Genomic DNA, 24,551 nt, shown 5'->3' with positions numbered 1-24,551 from the left:
AGTTACTGAGACTCAGTCATTGAGTCAGTTTTCTTTGTGACCACATAGAAAACCTCCCTTGTGTCTGTTGCACAACTGGAAGAGGGATAATTATATAGCAGTAGAGGAAGGGGAGGTTTTAAGTAAATTACACCAATAGCCATTAGATTCATTCAGATGACATCTATTGATTTTTGTGAAACCTTTTTTATTATCATAAGCAGCCATACGTGGCCAAAGGAACAAACATATGATGGGTGTCTACAAGCTGGGGGATTTATTGATCCTTTCAACAGCATTTAATCATCACTGAGTCATTGGTAACTTGAGGACAAAAAAAAGTTGCCATTTTGTAGAGCATTAAGCTAAAGTTACCTAAAGCTTAGTTTTCATTTCAAAGTGTTGTGTTGTGTTATGTCTGTGTTGGGTTTTGAACGTTTTACAGATTGGAAGGGTCTATATTATGACGGTGAAGTATCAGAAGTATCACATCTCTGTAACAGATTTAATAAATTGTGGGGTATAACATCAAGAAAAAAGAGAAGAAAAGAAAAGAAAATAATATGTTCTGCCATCAAAATCAAGTAATCAGCAATAATCAAAAATATTATTTATTTCTCTTCACAAAAATGTATAAAAGTCCTACAAATGTCCTATAAACACCCTAGTGAACAATTAAAGTAAACTAAAAGCACATTACATCATCTTCTTCAGGTATACCTGGAGCATACTGGATATCCCAGGTATAGAATCAAGTAGGCATAAAGCGCATGGAAACTACTGACATTAATATTAACAAAATGCAGCATTTTGATATTGCATCCACATATGATAATCTCAGTAGCTTATCTTGTAGACAGGCTCGCCAACATGAAGGATCCCAGTCTGTTTGACAATGAAGTACTGTCCAAACAAGGGTGCTGTTTTATATATCTTCTTCTGTGATGGGTCACATTGACGGTAGCTTGAGGTAAGTGGGGATTTAAAAAAAAATCAGTGTGAAAACAAGGCCTTATTAAAGCACTTCAGCAGGTAAATTATCCCAGCAAACATATTTCTAGGAACATACTTTGACAACACAAAAAAAAAAAAAAAAAAATTAGACCACAAAAGTTTGACCTACCCTATTTATATACTTTTGTGAAAAATAAATAAATAAAAACCTGTCACAACAGCACAATAACAAGTCACAAATTACGGGATTCATCCTCTGGCCCAAAGGTAACCCACCATCAGGATGCTGTTACACAAAGGGGTCATTATACGCATACAAAATATACACCTAGCTCATGTTTACCTTCTGAGAGTGTCCAAAGGCTCTTTCCTGGTAATAACTCCCGTTTCAGGGTCCACAGTGGTGAAGATGCACCTGGTTGCAGAGCATGTGCTCATGTTAGTGATCAGTGTAGAAAGGCTTTGAAGTGGGAGCTGAAAGAAAGGCCATACTTACGCTTACCTTCCACAAGCCATAACCCGCTTCATCCGTACATCCCCAATCTGGATTTCATCCCAAGAATCCTTGAGGGGGAGAAAAAAAAACTCAAAATTTTAAATTCTAAACACTTACAAACAAGTCATTGGTAAAATATTACAAATGATGGGTCATCCTCAGTGTCCACTGTGTGCAATACCTCACTAAAGGCCTCACAGTCACTGACAACAATGTTGGGACGGAATTGAGACACAGTCACATCCTTATCCAGCTTGCTGCTCAGATCTCTCACAGATGACTCAGACAACAGCATCACAGGGCCTGTGTCAGGATAAGCTACCTACAACGATCACAATGCAATTCTGGTTAAACATATACATTGCAAAATAGAATCAAACTCACCATTCCCAAAACCAATATGCAACAACGCAGAGACAGCGGCAATGACAAGGAAATGTCATTTGAAACCTAAACCTGAATTTAGTCACAACATACAACTGCATGTTCACAGACAAGCTATAATTACGTCTAACCACCATGTGGTGAAAATGAGAATGACATATAGTATGAAGACAGAAATTATGACACATTTTTCAAGTTATGTACATATATTATGTCGATTCACAGGATACAGATGTCAGTGCATTGTAGAAACAATTTACTTATCAGTATCACAAGAGCATTACTATAGCAACAGTGCTACACAGTGGGCGTCACACAACAACACTCTCTTATACAATTCAATTTATCTAATATCTTCTCTTACTTTCCTGGAAGAGAGGTCAATCCCAGATGTTCAAAATGGTCTCAATCATCCCAGTCAGCACTTACGTTGGTATGCATGATTAATCCCACTTGAGAACACACATGGCCGATATTATCGTCCTTTAAACACTATAAGGCTGGTGTACCATGTGGAAATAGTCTGTTACATGTTCTACAATGGCAAGGATGGCCAAATAGTGGGGCTGTTAAGCTTAACTCATGTCACCCTGTTGCCAGCAGCAGCATCCATCTTCTTTGTTTTCAAGTAGCAGGGAATTCACGCCGAACCGTCGCAACTCTGCCATCATTATGTTAAGAGACGGTGTTCCTAGTGATCAAGAGCACTGATCTTGCCTGATGTTGACCTCTTAGAGTGCTATCAATGCTATAGATGAGTTCCTCATGCCCAGAAACATGGAAAAACATATTTAGTTTACATTTCTATCAGATTTAGATCCTAAGATACACCCATTTCTAATTTCGGGCCTAGAAATTTCATATCACAGAGGTACAGGTGAATTAGAGGATAATAGAAGTAGATGTCCATAAACCCCTCAGTAATTCTTTTCCCATCTCATATGACAACAAAATGAAAAACATATTTTGAGCCTGGCTTTATCAGACAATCTGATTTTGTTTTTTTAAATGTATGCAAATTAGCGCATTTTTAATGAGAAGGCCTAATTTGCATATTTAAACATTAAAATATATAAAACTTTCAATAAATTTTTTTCTTAGCTTGACATGAGTAATCAACTGATAAAGTTTCATGGTGATATCTATTATTTAATTTGTTTACCCCATTCACCTGTAGTGTCACAACATATTACAGAGGTCAGTGACCTTTATCTGACCTCAGAGGTCACACTGAGAATGCCTCCAGATCTTAAATTAATCGTCCCTATTTTAAGAGCTTAACAGCCCCACTAAAAGCATCTGTAAGTCATTCAAAAGCTCCACACATGAAATGTCATCCAAGGTCTTTTTTGTCTTAATTGGAATTATAAGTATTTTGTTAATTGTTAAAAATAGACATTTTTGATATTCCTCAAACGTAAAAAAAACAAAAACTATTTGTGGACTGTGAAAACTAGATGTTTTTTATTGTGACAAGAGTGCTCTTGATCTCTAGGAACACCGTCTCTTAACATAATGATGGCAGAGTTGCAACGGTTCAGCGTGAATTCCCTGCTACTTGAAAACAAAGAAGATGGATGCTGCTGCTGGCAACAGGGTGACATGAGTTAAGCTTTGTTTAGTTAAACAACTAGCCAACTAGCTCTTCTGGTGGGAAAACGCATGGGACTCATAAATTGTAGCGCTATCCTATTGCGTGCAGAGGGAATCTTAATGTGGGTCTGGCTCGTCATGTGGGTCTGGCTCATCAGATAATTGAATAGTCAAAGATTCTTGTTATATATATGATTTTATGAAAAATCTTAGCCTTTTCTAAAACATTTAAAAACGGGATAATTCTTCGTCAAGAGTGGATGTCAGCTGCTTCCTGGAGGCTGAGCCCCCCTCCCAAAGGTCAGATCCTAGAATCACCCCTGCATCATGACCAGAGTAGATCCCAGCACCCTGAACTTCAGCTCAGTGCAGTGCATGGTGTTAATAAGTCCGCTACTGCCTCCTGGTGGAGAACCTTAGCACATGTTCCCGGGAGGGTGTTGGAGGCTCAATTTGTCCCAAATTAAAAAAGGTCCAAAAAGAAACAAACAAACAAAACAAATGGTGGGTGCTGACATAGCTTTCATTAAAATAAGTCACTGTTTCTTCATTGGTTCTGTTTCTTTTTTGACCTGATATCTCATCTGAGATGTTTTCTTTGTGACCAAAGGTATCTCTTACATTGTGAGTAAGATGGCGGCACGTGCACACGCAGCGACCTCTCTCTGTCCCAACCATATGGTGTTTTGTTCGTTTAAAAAGTGTTTGTCCGAAAGTTTTACGTGTTCGTCTCGTCTTACTACGTCGTACTATTGTTTACTTGAATGTTATGTTTGTCTGTGGACTTAATTGGTAAAATATGTCTTGTATTCACCGTGGGATAGTGAGAAACGTAATTTTGATCTCTTTGTATGTCTGGGCATGTGAAGAAATTGACAATAAAGCAGACTTTGACTTTGACTTTGAATAGCAAGTAGGAAAACATTACAAAAATAGTTAGATGCCAACATGTGAAGCCACAGTTTTCGCTCACATTTAGCGGAAATCTATATTTAGTTATCTACATAATATGACAAATCAGCTAAAATGTATGGAATTGCAGACTTTACAATGCAACACCAACACTTGAAATAAATACAAATCATGTATTAAAATAAATTGCATTTTTCCTTGATAAGAAAGAAGAAAGAGTTTTAAAAGGTTAAAGTTAAAAGTGATATACTCTGATTAAGTGTCACTGCGGGAGCCACCTTTGCACCAGTGTTATAACTTGACAGGTGTTGTAAATTATGAAGGGCTTGGTCTGACTCTACCTCCTCATCTGCAGGAAAAGGTGACTCTATCTTCACACACTTTCTGGGCTTCATCTGGGACTCATAGTGCACCATACGAAAAGGCTTGCCTGCAGTGAGGTAACGTGTGAGCCACTGAGAGACCTCCTCCCCACAGTCTCTCCCTTGGATGTCAGCACCAAACACCCTGGAGGATAGACATGGAGCTCTTGAATCATTCAACCACTTGACTCTAGTTACTGGTTCAGATCAGATGTTCTTCACATTGGTCAGCTGTCTGTAGGAGACTACGGTCTGTGGCAGGTAATAGGTTATGATGCATTCTAGAAAACTTGGTTGGAAGTTGGATATTTCCTAGTTGAAATCTCTCAATTTCAATTCATACTAACTCAAAGGTCCAGACTTAAGTATAAGTATATATACTCTTTTGATCCCGTGAGGGAAATTTGGTCTCTGCATTTATCCCAATCCGTGAATTAGTGAAACACACTCAGCACACAATGAACACACAGTGAGGTGAAGCACACACTAATCCCGGTGTTGCCTGCAACAACAGCGGCGCTCGGGGAGCAGTGAGGTGCCTTGCTCAAAGGCACTTCAGCCGTGTCTGGTCGGGGTTCGAACCGGCAACCCTTCGGTTACAAGTCCGATGCGCTAACCAGTAGGCCTCCTACTATGAAAAAGTTCAAAATGAACACCACCTGAAGTCGGAGTTCCCACTTTTAAATTCGGGCAAGTTGATCTACCCCTAATTCAAAGTCAGAACTGAAGTCTGACCTCTGACGTCTGGAATGCAGAATTAGTCTGGGCAAAGAACAAATCAGTGGAAGCCACAGTTCCACAGATGCGCACAGATCATCTCCAACACTGACCCAATCATTGTGTACTGGCTAAGTTTGATGTCGCTCACCATTGGGAGTTAAGTGGAGGGTGAAGAAGAGAGAAAAAAATACTAACACCTGGGCAGAAAACCACAAATGTGATTCAGGAGATCAGGAGGGATAATTTCACATGAAATATAAAGTAGGACATTGACTGAATATAAACCATCAGGCAGAGTTCCAAATTGGCAATAACTGAGGGATTCTGGCTAATGTATCACCTAAGATAACTTGGTTTGTTGTGCTTATGTTTGTACTGACTTCCCACAAATGCATACCGGGTATTAATCAATATGTTTCATTAGTTCATTCAGTATGTTAGCTTATCTTACACACTCGGATCATGTTTACTGTGAAGACAAATTCATCACTAACCTTTGAGCCTCCAATCTTACCTACAATTAGTTACATCATTGGTTGTCTGATGTAGGGGAACTCTTAGTTCCTCCATATCAGGAGCGTTAAGGCAGAGTTCTCCTCCCTCTGCCGTCATTGACAGCAACACCATGCGAGGTTCCTGCCGCCCAGTCACCATCTGTCCATCCTCTGTGATTGCGAGCCAGTGTCTATAACATCAACAGGTATACTCACTCAAACAGGCAAATCCCTGAACACATGACAAATATATAGTACACAGTACACAGTACATATAGTACACAGGTCTACATTTGTTCACTGGTTGGGGATAGGCCTAATCAATCATGATTGATGTTTGACTGACTGACCGATTCTGATTGTGTAAGATGTATCGTCAGACTGATTAAGTAGCCTGTTACAGGTAGGCCTATTCATAGCGTTTTTAAAACCACAGTACGATCCGCAAGACTTGATTGGACGAATGATGGATAATATGTTATCTAACGGACTGACTCTGATTGTGAGATGTAGAAATCATTTTCACGACATCGTCAGGTCAGACCGAATAAGTTTTAAAAATGTTCATTGCATTTTTAAATCACTGCAGACTGTAATAAATACCGATCATGGAGTTTTCCATATTTAAGGCCCATACGCAGACATTCTGCTGTTGACACTTGCAGTCCTTTCCCGGATTTGAGGGGATGAAGAATCAGCTGCGAAACAACGCCAACCTGAGTTAACTTTTGTGGTTTCCATATATGCTTGTATCCGAGCCCAAGTCCGAGCAGTGCAACTCCTGTTCCGACAGTGTACAGCACGGCGTTTCCGTTTTGCGCAAACCATTTTAACATTGTTTCTTTTAGTTCCATACTTTAAAATGCACACCAGAGATTCTCTTAACTTCTGCACACTGATATAGCCTGATAAGTAACTTATCACCAAATGCTCTACTTCTTTGAAGATAATATGACAGAGGAAAATGGCTCGCTCTCGGTAACCAATGAAAAAAAGGAATGCCGCATGGCGCAGTTAAAGGCACAGTCGATTTTACCGCATCCTCGCATTATATGGCTGAAGTAGGCCTATTGATAACTGTAGGCTACCCGCTATGGAGCCAATTTAAATATGTGGTTGACATCCCTTACATGAATTTCAGGTTTCTGGCGAACAGGTCGTTCTCATTCAAATTAGGTTTCTGGCAAACAGTTGCGGTTAACTTTTGACAATGTTGCAGCAAATTTGCAGCAATTTCATATGCAAATTGGGTTTGTCACTAGAAGTTTGCCGTTATTGGCTAAGTGTTGTGGCAAATCACTGGCGAACACATTTGCAAACGTCTCATTGTTGCTGCCAGAACTTTGCTGGAAGTTTGCCTCTAGCGGCGAACATTGTCAAACTTCTGGCAATATTCTTGCTGCAATCTGCCGCACAGATTTAATTTTTGTAAGGGATAAGAACGCTCTTTGCACATGTACAAAATGTCATCCTCATATCTAGGCCTATAGACTTTTTAATACATCTATGTCATCTCATTACATTATTGTAGGCTATTGGTAAAACACTGCTATACTGACATGCATAGCCTACTATCAGCATGTACTGTATGTTTATGTGTGTGGGTGGGTAATACATTTCCATGAGCCAGTACAGTGAAAAGGGGAGGGTGAAAAACGGAATTCACGTGTAGAATCGCCCTGCGTGACCCAGCCGTCAAAACTATTTTTATCCTTCACAGGGATCTTGAGGACTATGGACGAGAAAGAACACAACAGATGCTGGCCCTACAGGAGAGCGATACAGGCATTTGTTGAAGCGATGCCCCTCCTGTCACAGTTTCAAGCAGGTCTAATGGCTGAAGGTTCAGTCCTGGACGCATTGCCCTCTCATTTTGGCTTCAAGCAAACATGGCACAGCCCCTCATCACGCAAGCCAAACATAGCCTAATCTACCGACCACCCTCTGCCATAAAGGTGGAAATGTGACTCCATGACCTCCTTGGTTGCATAAGGCCTGCAACAGGAAAAGGCCCTTTTTGGACAGAACTGTGACGGATTCTTACAGTATTCCTGCTGAATGAGTCGATTTGAGAGGCTAGTGTAAATGTGTAGATATTATTATTCCTGTGTGTTCGAGAAGTGTAAACAGCAAGTTTGAGTTATTCAAATCCGAATTTGAATTTCACCTTCATTTTTTTATGTGAGACATTGCTGATTGTTAGAATTGTCCACATTTGATGTTTATCATCATCATAAGCCACTGACAACATAAACAATTTAACATTTTAAAATTTCAACTGTTCAATTACTTTTGTACATTTGTTAACAAATAGAAAGTAAATGGATACCACACATGCATACATTCAATTATTTTATGAGGTTATTTTAACATGTTGCAGGCACATATCATTCTGATAAACATTCCTGTAACCTACAAAGTAGTGCCATCACATACATAAATATATCATACCCCAAGTGCTAATATATGTCTAAAATAGGTGGGCTACGAAAATACTGATTTGTTTATGAAGATACCAAAATATTGCTCATGGTAATGGTACAATTGTCTGCAAATGAGGCTACAAGAAGATGCATTTATAGATAAATGTGTTAGATGTAACATCAGACAACAACTTATATTATATACCTTCCTTTATAAACAAATATTACATAGCACATGAGTAAAACATGTTTTGAGAGGTTATTACTGAAATAAATAATTTTGAAAATATGACACTTCTTATCATAGCATAGCACCTTGAAGAGTAGCTCTTCTTTTCAAGTCTATAGTGTTCGACTGAACTAAACTGTTCGGTTAGACTGAACTGCGTCTCAGAGTGCACAGGCTGAAGGGGGCGATGCTGTGCAGATCGGTGGACATACAGCTGATGGCGGAGCACTGGTGGGGGCTGCACACACACCCGCTGACCCCCGGGTCAAAGAAGTCTCCGGGCGACACCTCACCCTGCTCCATGAGTGCCTCGGTGAAGGACAAGTCCTGCGGCAGCACCACCATCTTCTCCCGGCTGCGGTACCACAGACAGGAGCACATGGTCTGGAAGTGGAGCACCTCGGCGTACACGTCTCTCAGACCACGCCGGCGGGCCTCAGGACCGGGGTCCAAACGGCCCACCGGAGCCGCGATCCCAGACCCTGGGTGGCGGTGCCTTTGGACAGGGCTCGGGGCGGGGCCTGGGGCTGTGGCTGGGCCCCCCCTGTGCTTCTTCTCCCTGGACAGAGCACGCTGCTGCGCATCTCGACGCTCGTCCTCAGCGTTCATGGTGAGGAAACGCAGCACCACGAGGTTGAGGAAGGCGCCAATCACCGTCAGGCCTGTCAGGATGTAGACAAAGCTGAAGGCCACATAGTTGGGGTTGTTCTGCAGAGCATTGTCCTTCTGCAGAGCCACGTAGTCGCCAAACCCGATGGTGGTGAGGGTGATGAAGCAGTAGTAGTAGGCATGGAAGAAGCTCCAGCCCTCGTAGTGCGAGAAGGCAACAGCCCCAACGCACAGTGTGCTGATGCAGGCGAAAAAGCCAATGGTGACCATGTTGGCCATGGAGACTTCGGTGTGCCGCAGACCGAGGCACTTCTTGGTTTTGTGCAGCAGGAAGCGGACAAAGGTGTTGATTCTCTCACCCACACTCTGGAACATGACCAGTGTCAAAGGGATCCCCAGGAGGGCATAGCACATGCAGAATGCCTTTCCGGCATCCGTGCTTGGTGCCGCATGTCCATAACCTGTGGGTGGGGGGGGGGCAGACAGGAGGTTAAGTTTCCACTCTAATTTTGACTTAAGCACATGAGGTTAATGCAGTATAAAGACAAACACTATTGTACCATTAGTCATTTGATTTTTTTTTAAATATATTTTCAGGTTGAATAAAAGATGTGTGTGTATCCAAGACCCTGGAAGGGAGTCTGCTGCTTAGGACAGACACTTCACTGATGGTGTTTTTATCACTTCACAAACACTAAAGAAATTATATTGTCCTCAACAGATTACATGCATCACTAACTCTTCCTTTATGGCCTCTGGCTGTGGCATGTCACCAATGCGACTCATGTTTTCCATTTTAACAGCATTTCTTCCTGTGGATTGGAAATATTATCACTGCAAGTAATCATGCTTTATACTATCAGGAACACTGCTGTCCTGGAAGCAAAGGCAAATGGGGAATTCATTGACCATTAAGCAAATATTTTGCATTCAAATATCGCAATTGATTGGCCTTCAACAGAGCCTTCCTTTAGAAACAAGCTAGTTGAGGTAGTAATTTAAATTTAAATAATGTCAATATCTTTTAGAGGTGCCAAGTTCATCTCACAAATGTCCTTAATGAATAACTATTTTATCTAATCAGCATTATGACCTCTGAAAAAATAAAGAAGCAAATCATCTCACAAATGAAGGCCATTGAAACTACTCTAACTGTTCTATTCTAATAATCAGGGGCATCACTAAACCCCTTTTACTGGGGCACGTGCCCCAGAATTGAACTGCTGTGCCCCAGTAAGTAAGTTAAGGTTTTTAACTGCTGTTAACTCTTTGGCAGCAGTTTATTATTATGATCAAGATTGGACTGTGCCCTATAGTAGAGTTTTGGGTCTAGTGACTCCCCTTTTAATAATGTTATTTTAAATGCCCTTTATTAATACTTTATATTGCTAGTATTAGTGTAACCACATTGAATTACCTTTGTGTATAAAATGTGCTATATAACACTAGCCAACCTGTTGCCTGTTTACAAAGACTTTTCCAGCTCTTTAGCCTGGGTGAACCCAGAGAGCCAGTTAGCAAACATAAATGCTTAAAGATAAATCTTACCTGCTAGTGCATATGGAAGGATATTGGCAACAAGGTGACAATTACCTTAGTAGTAAGATTATTAACACCTGTAGCATTGCCTTTCCACTATATCAAAACATGAGATTAAACATCCCACGTTCCTAATAGACTTTAACGACATCCATGTTCCTCACAACGTTCCAAACAGACTTTAATGGCAGAAGGTCCCCCATGAAATCTATAATTAGCCAAGCCAACTTCAAATGACTAAAATCAACGGCTCAGCCTTTCCTTTTCAAATGTTTCCTTTTAAAATAGATAAATTGTGTTAAAAAAAATCCTTATCTTATTCTTAAGTAGGCTGCATTCACCTGGTGGTTCCATTCCACCAAAATGTAACCTATATTTTGTCTAAAAACACAGAGGTAGCCTATACCTATATCAATCATTTTAGCCTACCTATTGTCGTTATCACAGTGATAGCGAAGTAAAAAGATCCGGCAAACTTCCACTGAACCCCTGATTTGTGTGGCTTCAGCTGCAGCACCACTTTCTCTAGCTCATCAAAGCCGGTCCTCGTCAGGTTGTATTTTCTCATCAGTTCAAATTTGCGCTGATCCAGTTGTCTTTTCTGGCTGTTCTCTTGTTTAGATTCTAGCGCATCGAATACGGATGCACCAATGAGTAAATACGAAAAAGTGCAAATTATTAGTGCGAGGGTCCGGATGTTTTGTCTCTTCATGATATAACGAACGTGCACCTGTCCTCACGTTTCAATCCTGGTCTCGGACACGGAGCAGACAGCTGGTTCATGACTTGTAGGCTACTACGAGATGCCTGCAATTTCTCGACTTTTTACCGTTGACTGCTGCTCGTCTGGTAGGAGCTGTTCCTTCAGCACCACTCCGGTAGAGAGGAAAGATGAGTCCGGCAGCTATGCCTTATTTGGCCATATGGTCAGCAATGTAAATTTGGGTGCTCTTCAGTGATGACGTGGTCGGAAAGGACACCGTCTTTCCACAGGTCGTGATGCTAATTATGTAAAATGGTACACTTATTATAGCACGCATATTAAACTAAATTAACTTACTCAAGATGTTTGTTTTGTCATGTTAAGCATGCACGTTAAGGATAACATGCGGTAACGAGGCTCTATTGCCGCAGTCCAAATTCTTGTTTTATTTACCCTTAGAAAACGAATGGATTGCTTTAGTGAATTAACTCAATCGAGGAGACATTTTTACGTAGAGCAGTGCTGACTTTGAAAGGCAGTGTCATCAATAGATGTAGCCTAGTCCATCTTGCAGAGTGGCTGCACTGGCTCTGAGCAGTTTTCAAATGCAGACCAGAAGCCACTGTCTATTTAAACAGATGGTTTCCAGGCTTCATAAGTTGTTGTCTAGCAACATAATTAATGCTCTTGTCTATTGGTAAATATCAGGTCACTCAGACAGTCCCTGCTTTCCAAAAGCAATTTTGTTCTATAACTTCACTGCAAAAGAAAAAGCCCATTCACACTATATTTATTGACATCAGACCAGTGTTATGTTGGCATTGTTTAAATATAAGTGACACTTCACAGGAGGATAATGGTACTTCTTTTATCACAGATAAGCAAAGGCTGTCCTTGTAGCAGCTACAATACCAGAGTCTTATTACATGTTGGAAATATCAATAAATCAAAGACAGACACTTGCAAGATGGTAGAAATATAAAATGAATAGTCTAGACTATCTTTGGTATGATGCATCTTTGGCATTTACCTCAATTAAGGATTATATATAATCAAGTAATGTTAAATGTAGATTATGTCAATATTAATCGAAGGATAGCTGAAATGATACCAAACACCAAAAAAAAAGAACTTTGTGTTAAAGGGATTTCAGATACTCGTGGTACAGATGTGACCAAATATAGTCAACAAATAGAGTCAGTCTGGTAAGTCAGTAAACCTTTACATAATGTATGGAAAGTGGCCACATATTCACAAAACTGGAATAGAGTACCCTTCAAATCAAGACATAAATTATATTGTGTTCTGTAACTGCAACACCAAGAGTTTAGTGTGGCTGCTGTTTCCAGTTTTATGACTTCCATTAAAGCCATTCCTTTTTGTCCTTTGCTCTTTTATTCTGAAGACATGTATCAGTCTTCACGGTTTAACGGTTTAAGTTAACTCAGGCTTTGATTGACAATTGTTTACAAATGAAAACAAAAAGTAAAATACAAAGATTTGGCAATGATTTTTCAAAAAAATACAGAACTCAGATAAATGAAAGAATCTCTTCTAGAGTGAATACAAAACCACAAATATCTGACTCCCTAACACCATAACTTAACTTGTGAGATGGGGGTAGGCCTACTGTTCTGTTTGTTTGTGTGGGGGAAGGAGCAGATAACTGTGTGGGTGCTGTGATGGATCTTCCTAAAAGACCTTGCTAGCCAACAGGCTACTATCACAACACTACCTTACAGTGCCTCAAACTCATCTATCCTCTGCTTGGTGTTGCCCATGCGGATCTGACGCAGGGTCTTGTATTTGTCTCGGCCGGCACGCACATTCTCCGTGTGCAGCATGTCATTGGCGGTAGCCTTGGTGTCATCACGGGCTGCAGCCAGCTCAGAGCTGAGAGCCTGTGGAAATAGAATGGGAGATTTGGCATGAGTTTTGCCTAACATTTACTTTCAATGGACAAAGACAGGAAGAGAGAAGTACTCTGGAAAACGGGAATGGAAAATCATCCTATAGAATAAAGCATAGTATAGGTGTGCTGTCTGGAAATGTTTTGGCATAAAATGTGGCCAAACATGGAACTTGGTGGTTTGAGAACCGTTTCTGGTTGAAACGTTCAAAACTAACGCAGATACTTTGAAATGAAAATTAACTGGACTTTAGCATAACATTCTACAAAATGTCGACTTTAAACCTTTTTTTTTATCATTATGGCTTTTGTTGGTCCCCAAGTAACAATTAACTCAATGTTGTTTTCTGTGCCACTGGAAAAGCCTTAGGAAGGCACATATTTGTTTATGCAGCTGAAAGGTACAGCTGCATCACTGAGCTTTCATGTATGTGTGTACATTTTTTAAACACATGCACATACAGGTGTTATTTGGTGTGTGTGTGTGTGTGGGGGTTAGTCACAGGAGCGGGTGACCACGTCTCACCATGAGTTGCTGCTGCACGCGCTGGTTCTTCTCGGCCTCGGTGAGGCGATCCTCCTCGTTGCGGTGGTCCTCGATGCCGTCCACCTGCAGCTCGGCACTGTCGGTGCTGTTGCTGTCTTCGTGCTCCTCGGGATCATGGTGGTTCTCATGATTCACCAGAGGCTCCTCCTCTAGTGCTGGGGCCGCCATGGGCACCACCACAGGGGTGGTCATCACCATCTGGAGCTCCTCACGAGTCTTCACCAGGTCATCCTGCGCCTCCCTGGCCTGAGCCCAACGGGGAGAAAGGGAGGGAGGTTGGATCAACTTGTATAGAGTTTTCTCACGGATGTTTCAGCTTGTAATTACTATGCTATGGCTACATTTGCTTCATATACTCCAGTGTTTTCCATACATTGACTTATTTGTGGCGGCCCACCACAATATCAACACAGACTGTCACACAATGATGTTCTATGTTGTACTACTTAAATTGGATGAAATCCTTTCATTGTGGAGCTATGTGCACCTTTGCACAGCCTCTCCTTGTGTCTCTGTCCCTCAACAAACCTGCATGCACGTTTAAAGAAAACATTATAAATCCTGCAAGGATTGTTGTTGGCATAGAAGACGACTGACTAAATCGTGATTAAATCCGTTAGCATCATAACCATGTTGAGCAAATTTGTTCAAAACTGTGAACACCCCCGTCACCTACCACCACAAATAGAATTCAATTCTATGGGAAACACTGTACTCTCTAACAGAATTTCTCATTTAAATGTTTCCTCCATCCTTCAGCTAATGCCGTGGAAATAATTTCAGCAAGCCCACACTATTTGTCATAATTTTATAGGTCTATCCTCCATTATCCTTCCACCCTGTCTTGTCTACTTCCCATTTACAAAGGAGGAAGGTAAGGAAAACTAACAAATAAGGAATTGTTACTGTGTGTTCTTGTAGATGCTGTAAATGACTAAATTTAAATGTAAATATTTGTTTGGTGTCACTGTGTTCAACTCACCCGGACTTGCCATGAGTCGGCCTCCTCTTCCTTTTGTCTCTTGATCTCCTCCAGCAAGGCTATTTTAGCACTATATTCCATCAGCTCTGCAGACTACAAAATGAAAAAAAAAATGTAAATAATTCTAAATAATAATGAGTTGGTAAATAATTATTTTGAAAGGGGAAAAAAATCACAGAATTATACTTAATTCATATATTTTCAGAGACAGGATTTCACCACACTACACTACACTATGCCACACTGCATTGAGTCTCACCAGGTGCTCCTGGGTCTTCATCTGGTCCTCGGCCTGTCTGGCCAGCTCTTCTTTGGCCTGCAAGGCCACCTGCCGCTCAGCCTCCAACCGAGCCGCTTCCTCTTCCGCCTGCCGGCGCTCCACTTCCAGACGCATGGCCCGGTCCAGCTGATCCTTCAGATCTGGACAGTAGCAATACATGGTCAGCAGGGGGCAGCGTGCAACCTCGGTGAGTAACGCAGGCCAAAGTCTCCGGTAATTCAGACCAATTTTAACATTCACCTCACTTTATCATATTATGCTGTGACATCAAACTATAAATAATGAGTTAGTTCATAACATATAAACAGCCCTTGTGACTATCTAGCAATCTAAGCTTCATTTTAGATGGATTTAAAATGGTGTTATATGAAAAAACAATTTCAAGAAAAAGGTCATAAGTGTCATACAAGAAATGTGTATTTTGTGTATGTGCCTGTGTGGGTGAAATATGTATTTTGTATTTTTTTTTCTCAATGTCTGAAATTAATTTAATCAATCACTGGGTACAATTCAATATCTTTGTCAATCATCAACTATCGTTCGTCTGGACCCCTTCTGACCTCTCTCGGCCTTCATGGTTTGCTCCTCAAACAGTTTGAGCCTGGTCATCAGCTCCAGTTTCTCGCGCTCCATCTGCTCCTTCTCCTTCTCCATCGCCTCCCTCTTTTTCTTCTCGCTCTCCAGCTGGGCCCTGACGAAGGTGACACATAACAACCAAATCTGTCACTGGCACCCTACATACACCCACACACATCAGCTTTCAGTTGTCCGCCTGCCTATATCTGTTTGTGTGTTGTATTTTGTTTGTTTATTTGTTTGCTTGTTGTTTATTTGTGTTTTTTCTTCATCTCTACATCTTCCTCTGGTGCTGTCTGTCTGTCTGCCTGCCTATATCTGTTTGTGTGTTGTATTTTGTTTGTTTATTTGTTTTCTTGATTGTTAGTGTTCTTTCTTCACCTCTCCATCTGCCTCTGGTGCTTCTCCTCGCGGGCCTGGGCCTTCATCTGCTGGACCTCGATGGTGTCCGGCTTTCGGCGCTGCATGTACAGCTCATGGTTTCCTATGCACAGCTGGAGGATCCGCTTGTTGACACGCAGGCGTGTGGCATAGAACACAAAGTCCTGGTAGAGAATAGTTACAATATTAGACAAATTGCGCAATCTTAGATGATCTTATGATAGATGATCTTCCATGGAACAGTTGTATAGTCTATCAAAGAAAAACACAATGTGCCAATTAAAGAAGCCATTCAAACTCAGTCATGGGATAGTATTTAGGCTATACGCTTTGATGGTGTCTATGACAAAGTCCCTGCCTACAGTGTATGTTTTGAACATAAACAGCCTTTAGATATATCAGGATCACAAAGATACCCTCAGATTGTAGTATACAATGTAAGCTTGCTCATAACTTACTGGGGACTTCTTGTCTATGGGCTTGATGATGAACTTCTTGTCATTGAAAGAAATGTTCCTAATTTCACTCCAGGGAAATCCAATCTTTGGTGTAAGTCTAAATGGTAGGACAGTTTGGCAAGTACATATGCACATGACCACACACACACACACACACACACACAGAGAGAGAGAGAGAGAGAGAGAGAGAGAGAGAGAGAGTGATTAGTAATAAGGAAATTAGCCAACAAAGTACATTGGATACCCCACATTTTCCCATTGTGGTAAATCATCATCACTCTACTACTGTGTTAGTACAAGCTGGTTATGATGGGACTGAGGTTGATGACCTCTCCAAAACAAATGACCATGCGGACATGTTTGTTCAGTAAGTTGAGGACGAGACTGACACAAGGGGTCATTGACACGGCTGGAGTAACTGCTGGCACACTGACCCTGATAAGCTTGACCTCTGCTGAGAGAAGGATATTGGGGTTCGCCTGATGCTGATTCCTACTTATAAACGCTGGTGTTACCTGTCATCTTTTTCATAGATGTTCAGGCCCAATGCATCCACTCCTAGCCAGAGGTCTGTGCCTTTTTTGTTCTTGATGTCAAAGTAATTGACACCATACATCTCCAGATCCTGAGCAATCTTCAGATACTCAATCATGGAGTCCTCTCTGGAAAAAGAAATAAAAAATGGTTAGTTGGCAAATGCACAAGAACAGATTCTACCAACAGATTCAGATTCTACAAAAACAGATTGTGGCAATGTGTAACAAAAGTGGTTATAAGCGTGGGTAAACATGACACACCTACAGCTTGAGCTCACCAATAACAAAGGTGTTTGCGTTTTCATGTGTGTGTGTGTGTGTGTGTGTGTGTGTGCATGTGTGTGTGTGTGCATGTGTGTGTGTACATGTGTGCATGTGTGTGTGTGTGTGTGTGTGTGTGTGTGTGTGTGTGTGTGTGTGTGTGTGCATGTGTGTGTGTGTGTGTGTGTGTGTGTGTGTGTGTGTGTGTGTGTGTGTGTGTGTGTGGGTGTGTGTGCATGTGTGTGTGTGCATGTGTGTGTGTACATGTGTGTGTGTGTGTACATGTGTGTGTGCACGTGTGTGTGAGAAAATGACTCACTTCACCATCCCTCTGTGTTCCTCGTGCCAGACCTGAATCCTCTCCTGCCACTGTTCTTTGGAGAGCTTGTGCTGATCCAGAACTCTGCGGACCAAACACAACTTTTTACAACTGCTTGTTCTGCTGCAGTTCACCAAAATAAACACCACAGCCATTAAAATTCAAACTCAAAACTGACCCAACTTAAAGGAGAACTCTGGCAATTTTACACATAGATCTCTTTTTCTCGAGGTCTCGAGGAGTACTGTCAGTACAGGAAAAAAAACGAAGGAAAGAAATCGGTGCTACCTGCACCCGACAGCTAGAGCTGAGATGAAAATGCTGAGATGAGTTTTCCTTTAACCAGGGCTTAAATTTCACTGCGGGATTGCGGGTATTGCGCATAATTTGTTCAAGTCCCGCAACTCTAGCCATCATAATGCGAGAAATTCCCGCATACACTTTTACAGCCTGTCTGATGACGTTAATATAGCCTAATCATTAAGTGGCATGAATGTGGTGCTATTGACCGGACTGATCAACTACCGAGTTGAATTGAACATAGCCTCATGCCGACGCACACACACACGGAGAGAGAGAGAGAGAGAACCACTTTGCGCTTACGCAAATAGGCTACGCTACCATGGCAATCTTTTACATCTGGAAAGAGCTCCTTGGTAACTATCCTGCTAGCTCAGGTCACGTCAACACTTGATCCCAGAAAGATTGTCTTCGACATGTTAGTTTTTTGAACATTTATTGTATCTAATGACATAGAAAACATAATGATTTGCATACACATACCGCACTATGCACAACTTTTATTCACTAGCGACTACAGCCTAAAACCGTCAGGTTGAAGGGGGGCTAATTACTCCTTAGAATTACTCTCAGGTATTTTCTTAAAGTGAAGTTTACTCTCAGGTAGTTTCTTAAAGCAATTACACCTACTCATCACCAATGTGCACTCAATTGGACCTACACACCACATTAAAGATATGCCTAAGTGTTATAGGTTAAACGTCAATATGAGGCATTCAAATTACTAAATATGTTTAGCTAGTAGTAATTACTAGTAAAATGCTATACTTTAAAAAATGCATTATTAAATAAATACACTCTATATGAATTCAAAAATATATGATAGAAACATATCACATAAGCTATCATTTTCAGTGTGTGTTTGTGTGTGTGGAGAGAGTCAAGCAGAATCTAGGATGTCCACTGTTGTGAATGATCCCACTACAGTATATATTACTGATGACGTCAGGGTGGTGGGGGCCCCAAAATCAAACACTTTTTTTTTTAAAGTATGGATGTATTGAAATCGCAATTCTTGACTTGGTATCAGAATCGACCCCCCCCCCCCCAAATTGTGTAAATCCCCCCTACATGAATAACCTAAGGGGGGAATTCTCCCCCATTTTGAAAAATGAATTTTAAGCCCTGCTTTAACCCCCTTCACACACTGACTTATATGTGAATGTTTAAACCACATTCACCAGCTTCACCATAACCTAAAAGATCCACAAACCTCTGTGGCAGCAGGCGTTCGGCTGACAGGTAGCCAGACTTGTGCACCTCCTTGTTGAAATCCCCAAACTTGGCCTGCACGGCATAGGACGCCAGCAGCACCGCGGACTCTGGTGGGCAGTAGACGTCGTCGCTCAGGATGGCGTCCTTCACTTGCAGGAAGAACTGCTTCTGTGTGATGTCCTGAATCAGCTCCTCGGACACATCCTCGGGGTAGAACTTGCCGCGGAACTTGAACTGCAAAGGAACCTCCTTCTTCATGTCTTGAGACATCACCTGAAGTTGGACATGAGAGAAGGGGAGACAGAAGTGAGTGAGCAGGTGCAGAGAGTGAGATAGGCAGAGAGAGAAAGAGAGAGAAACAGATGGACAGATAGAGGGAGACAGAGAGAGAGAGAGAGAGAGAGAGAGAGAGAGAGAGAGGGAGAGTTGTTTGCATGTCAAAACAGTGTACTAGTGCAAGTGATTCGATTAGACTAGGAATTACAGTACTAAGCTTGACCATTTGCACTCTCAGTCTAAGTAATCTGCATCTCTGTGTCATACTTTAATTGGTCATACTATTTGTACAAGAAATGGAGTCTGTCAGTCAGATAGGAAGTGAACTCATACATGGTAATTCTGCTGATAGAATGCTAATCAAACACATTGTGTAAATTATTATTTTTACAACTGACAACAGCTTCACTGTTTCTCTCTACGATGACAATAAACAGAAATAATAATTACAATCTTTCACAGGATAATCAGAGAATGTTAACCTCCATTAAGAGAGTGTTCATGGTTGTGAAAGGTAAAATGGCAGACACGTGAGCAATCTACCTTCTTGTCGAGTTTCAGCCATGAAAGGACACCTTTGTTGTCTACATACTGAAGCCCGAAGTACCACACCTCACGTACACCCACCGTCTTGATCACCTGTCAAACATAAGGCACACTCTGATAACCTACGACACTTTTATAACACAAGTTACACACAATTGACAAACATGCATGTATTTTTAGCAGAACGATCAATTCAAGGTGAGTCATTTCAGAACATCGTCATTGTTTATCAGGACAGTTAACTACCTAACTACAACCACCACCCTCTGGTTTATCAGAGAAAAAGGTATGGAGTGGGTGGGCCCCCTACTAATGGCTGGAGTTCCTGCAATACACCCAATTGACATCATAATAATCATGCCATTTTAGGAGGCTTTAAAGTGGACTTTTATCTGCTCGTCATATCACAAAATTACCATATAAAGATTTTAATTAAAGATGCTCAGAGGAACATTTCCAGTTTTATAGATTGTTGGTTCGCATGTACATCACCTGGTTGTTTTATTTTGTATTTGAACATGTCAGTGACAAATCAGTATACAATACATATGCTCATAGTTTGTCCTTTATTCTGCATGCCTACCATGAGGGACTTGTAACGTAATAATCTTGAGGGTCAAAGGTACCTTCAGAGTGGTGTGGCTAGCAAGGGTGTGGGACAATTTTGAAATATCTTGTCAGTGTTCATCATTTCTGGTGTTCTATGTTTATTAGTGTGCCATGTGCAGTAATGTGCTGGCACACTCAAAGACTAATAAAAAAAACACTCTTCAATACACAGCATGCCACAATGTACAATGTGGTAATATGCTGCATTCCAAACTGAATCAAGGTAATTTCTGGAGAGAGCTTGTGGTGAGTACTTGTTGTGAACCATGTGTTTGCACAGCATATTTTAATGAGATTGTGATCAGTGGTGTTATAGATAGATAGATAGATAGATAGATAGATAGGTTATTCATCCCAAGGAAATTTTAGGCATCCAATATCTTATACAACCATTACACATCAAACACACACACATATATCTCACATGCATAAAAATCACTCACAAAAAATTAAAGAGCATGTGTAATGATTACAAAGGTCTGGTATGGACTGACCATGTGATGCATTGACCATGATAAGGTGCTATGGTAGAATGTGTGCAATGGTGGTAGTGCAAAAGTGAACAGTGCAGGGATTGAACAGTGCAATAACTTTGCTTGTTATTAAATATTGACTATGACTAAGAAAAGACAAGAATATAAACATAATAGAATTGCTTAACAAACAAGAAAAATAATATACTTTTAAGAACTATATATAACAGGGAATAAGTTATAAGGTGTGTCATAATAGGTGTGTTGTAATTAGAGAAAAAATCACATCATGATATCATAGCCATGGTTTTCATGTGAATGTGAATATATCTGAATCTGTCTTTACCTGGTCAAAAAGCTGTTTGCCTGTCGTGGATGACTGGATGGCAAACTCCAGCTCAGCGTCCATTGTAGTGACGCGGACATTGACCTGCATAGAGCAAACATATCCACTGACATTAGATGGAAGGCGGTGGAAGGAGCTTAAATTAGAGACTTGTGTTTACTATGAAGCACATGACCACATATGGATCACATTTATCCAGCTTTACCGTCATTTCAACTGATCTGAGGTTATGGCAAACTATACATGACTGTAAGATCAAGCCATAGCTATAGGACTGACTAAAGGCGGAGGAACTTTAAGTGAACTGCTTAATGGGTTGCTAGTCTATCTACAGGGCTTCTAATAAAGTAGGCTACCTGAATCTGTACAATTTGAAAATATGATTATGTACTGATACAGTTTTGAGAGCATTTTCCTTTTCATATCCACTTTTCACTCAGCACTTTTTGCACATAAGAGTCTATTCACCTTGACACTTAATTGCTGTGGTTACACAACTCCTTTTCAAACCCCAGGTCTTGTGTTGTAAAAAAAAAAACACGTGAGCTTGAACAAGGCAAATTAAACATGACTTTTTCATGTGTGCTCTGACTATGCCCCTTGTGAAGTGTGACTTACAATGTCTGAGCTGCAAAGAGGGAAAAGCGTGTCAGAATGGAAATGAAAAGTTGACAGACTGTAAATAAAAAAAATGAGTGAAAATTATAAACATTTGTCTTCAAAAGAGGTAAAAAGAAAAGTACTAGACTACGTTCTGACAGAGCCCTGCTTCTCTACACTATTTATTTCCATGGAGATAACTCAAAGACTACTCCCCCCCTCATATTGTTGCTCCACCCATGGCAACCAACTACTTATCACAAATGGAAAAAAAACCTTTATCTTAAAGCAAAGAATATCACAGAAACTGCGTCAGATGTCAGCTTGACCCCCGAGGGGCAGATTTCTCCTTCAGGGAGGGAGAATTGTGTGTTCCTGAACAAATCCTGATGGGTATTCCTTCTTTCAAGCCATTCCCATAGCAATAAGTTCGCTCAGCACACAGACCCTTTTGTTTCCCTGGCTAAAATATGGCTTCAGGTCATATCTCTAACATCAAGTGACCAACACACAGCTTCTTAAGCAAATGGGCAACAGTGACATGTCACTGTGCATGAAAACAGCAAAAGTGTTTTTTCCTCCATCTCAGCTACCTTTTGTAAATGATCCAACACTACTTCAGCTCATGTTGATTTATTAATGCCCTTGAGGTTTACTATAAAGTTATTGGCTAATGAAGAGGGGGGTGTTTCCCCATTAATTTCAAGTGTATAAAAGTATGATAAGATCTCTACAAATTTGGGTTGATGATAAGGGATTATGACATCATTGACAAACCCAGCTCAGAAACATGCCCCTTGTGTCTCAAGGACACTTAGAGACAATCAAGGTATGTGGCCAATCGCAGCACTCCGTGCCAGCAACCTGAGTGGAGCTCTCCATAGCTGACCTCAGCCAAGTTAATGAATAGTTTTGAGGGGAAGTGAAGCATGCTGAATATCACACCGCCAGTTAAGAGCTGTGGAATTTTTCAGTCAAGTTCTCCTCCTTTACTGTTTAGAAAAGACAATGCAATTTTATGTTTAACTAGGTTTAACCCCCATTCAACACTGTGCTGCCATAGGAACACTGCTGATACTGATAGTTATATAGTCATAAAGCTCGCTTTATCTTGTTTTTTTTACAACTCAGGGTCAAAAAGTACACACTATGAGTATGTGCAAAATGTACAGTAGCCCTGAATCATTAAGAAACTATAGGGCCCAAATCTCTCCCCAAATAGGCCTATACCTTGCCAAAATCCCTTTAAAATAATGCCACCCAAAATAATGGATACATGGATACATGACAAAATACGCAAAAGACAAAATGGTTGTGGACCATTGTTGAGAAAGGACAGATGTAACACAAACTCAAGAGTGATTAGATCACCAATACAAAAATCAATCTCTAGCCAACTCTCCTCTTTCAGACTCTGAAATTGAGTCAAACTACAATTGACCGTCTCATTATCTCATCTTTTCACATTTCGGATTTAATCAAGACACTGATCAATTCCACCTCAATTGTGCTGTTTAGGCTACCTAAAACACTTACCTAACTATTGTACCCAACTGCAATTTGAGCAATTGCCAACAACTAAATCATCAATAAATCCTGATGGTATAAATCTGGCGGAGTTTTCATAAGTTTACGTCTAAGGATTATTCATGCATTATACTGGAGGACAGCTCACATTTTCTTATACTGTAAACCTTAACTAACACAGCAAATGCAGACGATAACATGTGCTATACCTTCGTGATATAGCCTACATTAGGCTGGGATATCGACAAGAAATTCAGTATGCAAAATCTTACTATGCTGTAGGCTAAAAAACTTACCGGTCGAGGCATTTTGTTCAACTTTAGAGGCTCAGAGCTTAACTCAGTACTTGTGAAGTCAGTCCCTTGTTGTGACCGGTGGGCGCCCCAAGCGCTGAGGGTACCTAGTGTGGAGTGGTTGGCTCAGCGAGGCTGCGAGAAGTAGTCGAGTCGACGTTCATGTCTGACTCATTTTTGATACGCTGTGTCTAAGCCTCACCCTGATGATGGCCACGATAAGTTAAAAAGCACTTAAACTTTAAGCCTCTCAAGTCCCTTGTCTCCACCCTTTTTGAGCAATTACCCACCTCAGCACCTTGAGAGGTATGACCTTTGAACAACCAAAGCAAGCGCCACGGATAGCCTAGGTCCAACTTCGCAATGTATTAACCCATGATTCAGCTATGGACACTGCGTAAAAAGGGAGCTCCGACAAGGCGTGTTTAATCTTCGATAGAATGCTCTAAAACGTGTTTCGCCTTTGTGATTTACATTATTGTCCACCTTTGGGTAGGCTATTTCATATTATAATCTGATTTATGTCCATAGTTCAGAAATCAGTAGCCTAGTGTGAGAGACCGGATCCCAGACCACCTCATAAAAACGGATTGGTTTCCTAGTCAGACTGGCCATATTGTAGGTCTGTGTGTCATCTCAGACCTCAGTAAAAGTGAAAAGCCACACACACGTGATGGTACAGTCCCAGCAACCTACACGTTTCAATATGACTCATTAAGG

General features: G+C 40.9%; 3 protein-coding genes across 3 annotated transcripts; all 3 read right to left on the bottom strand.

Annotated features, from left to right (window-relative positions):
* Positions 1 to 574: 574 nt before the first annotated feature.
* marc1 (mitochondrial amidoxime reducing component 1) lies at positions 575 to 6,940 on the bottom strand. Its single transcript, XM_048228729.1, has 7 exons — positions 6,498 to 6,940; positions 5,915 to 6,085; positions 4,660 to 4,825; positions 1,611 to 1,751; positions 1,436 to 1,497; positions 1,277 to 1,348; positions 575 to 943 (listed from the first exon to the last, which is right to left on the bottom strand). Exons 1-7 carry the CDS (start codon positions 6,746 to 6,748, stop codon positions 817 to 819), a joined length of 990 nt encoding a protein of 329 aa, XP_048084686.1. The 5' UTR covers positions 6,749 to 6,940; the 3' UTR covers positions 575 to 816.
* A 1,169-nt stretch (positions 6,941 to 8,109) lies between these two features.
* kcnk3b (potassium channel, subfamily K, member 3b) lies at positions 8,110 to 11,753 on the bottom strand. The gene is made up of 2 exons (XM_048227964.1): positions 11,124 to 11,753; positions 8,110 to 9,616 (listed from the first exon to the last, which is right to left on the bottom strand). The coding sequence occupies exons 1-2, from the start codon at positions 11,404 to 11,406 to the stop codon at positions 8,691 to 8,693; spliced, it is 1,209 nt and encodes a 402-aa protein (XP_048083921.1). The 5' UTR covers positions 11,407 to 11,753; the 3' UTR covers positions 8,110 to 8,690.
* A 418-nt stretch (positions 11,754 to 12,171) lies between these two features.
* On the bottom strand, positions 12,172 to 24,063 carry ezra (ezrin a). Its single transcript, XM_048228565.1, has 13 exons — positions 23,835 to 24,063; positions 21,412 to 21,495; positions 19,981 to 20,076; positions 19,160 to 19,434; positions 17,647 to 17,730; positions 17,046 to 17,192; positions 16,531 to 16,627; positions 16,073 to 16,236; positions 15,676 to 15,806; positions 15,095 to 15,255; positions 14,836 to 14,928; positions 13,833 to 14,099; positions 12,172 to 13,298 (listed from the first exon to the last, which is right to left on the bottom strand). Exons 1-13 carry the CDS (start codon positions 23,844 to 23,846, stop codon positions 13,134 to 13,136), a joined length of 1,776 nt encoding a protein of 591 aa, XP_048084522.1. The 5' UTR covers positions 23,847 to 24,063; the 3' UTR covers positions 12,172 to 13,133.
* Positions 24,064 to 24,551: the final 488 nt, after the last annotated feature.

Source organism: Alosa alosa, chromosome 19, assembly GCF_017589495.1.
Source record: "Alosa alosa isolate M-15738 ecotype Scorff River chromosome 19, AALO_Geno_1.1, whole genome shotgun sequence".
In the NCBI taxonomy this organism is placed as follows: Eukaryota; Metazoa; Chordata; class Actinopteri; order Clupeiformes; family Clupeidae; genus Alosa; species Alosa alosa.
This window is presented reverse-complemented; position numbering and strand designations above follow the sequence as displayed.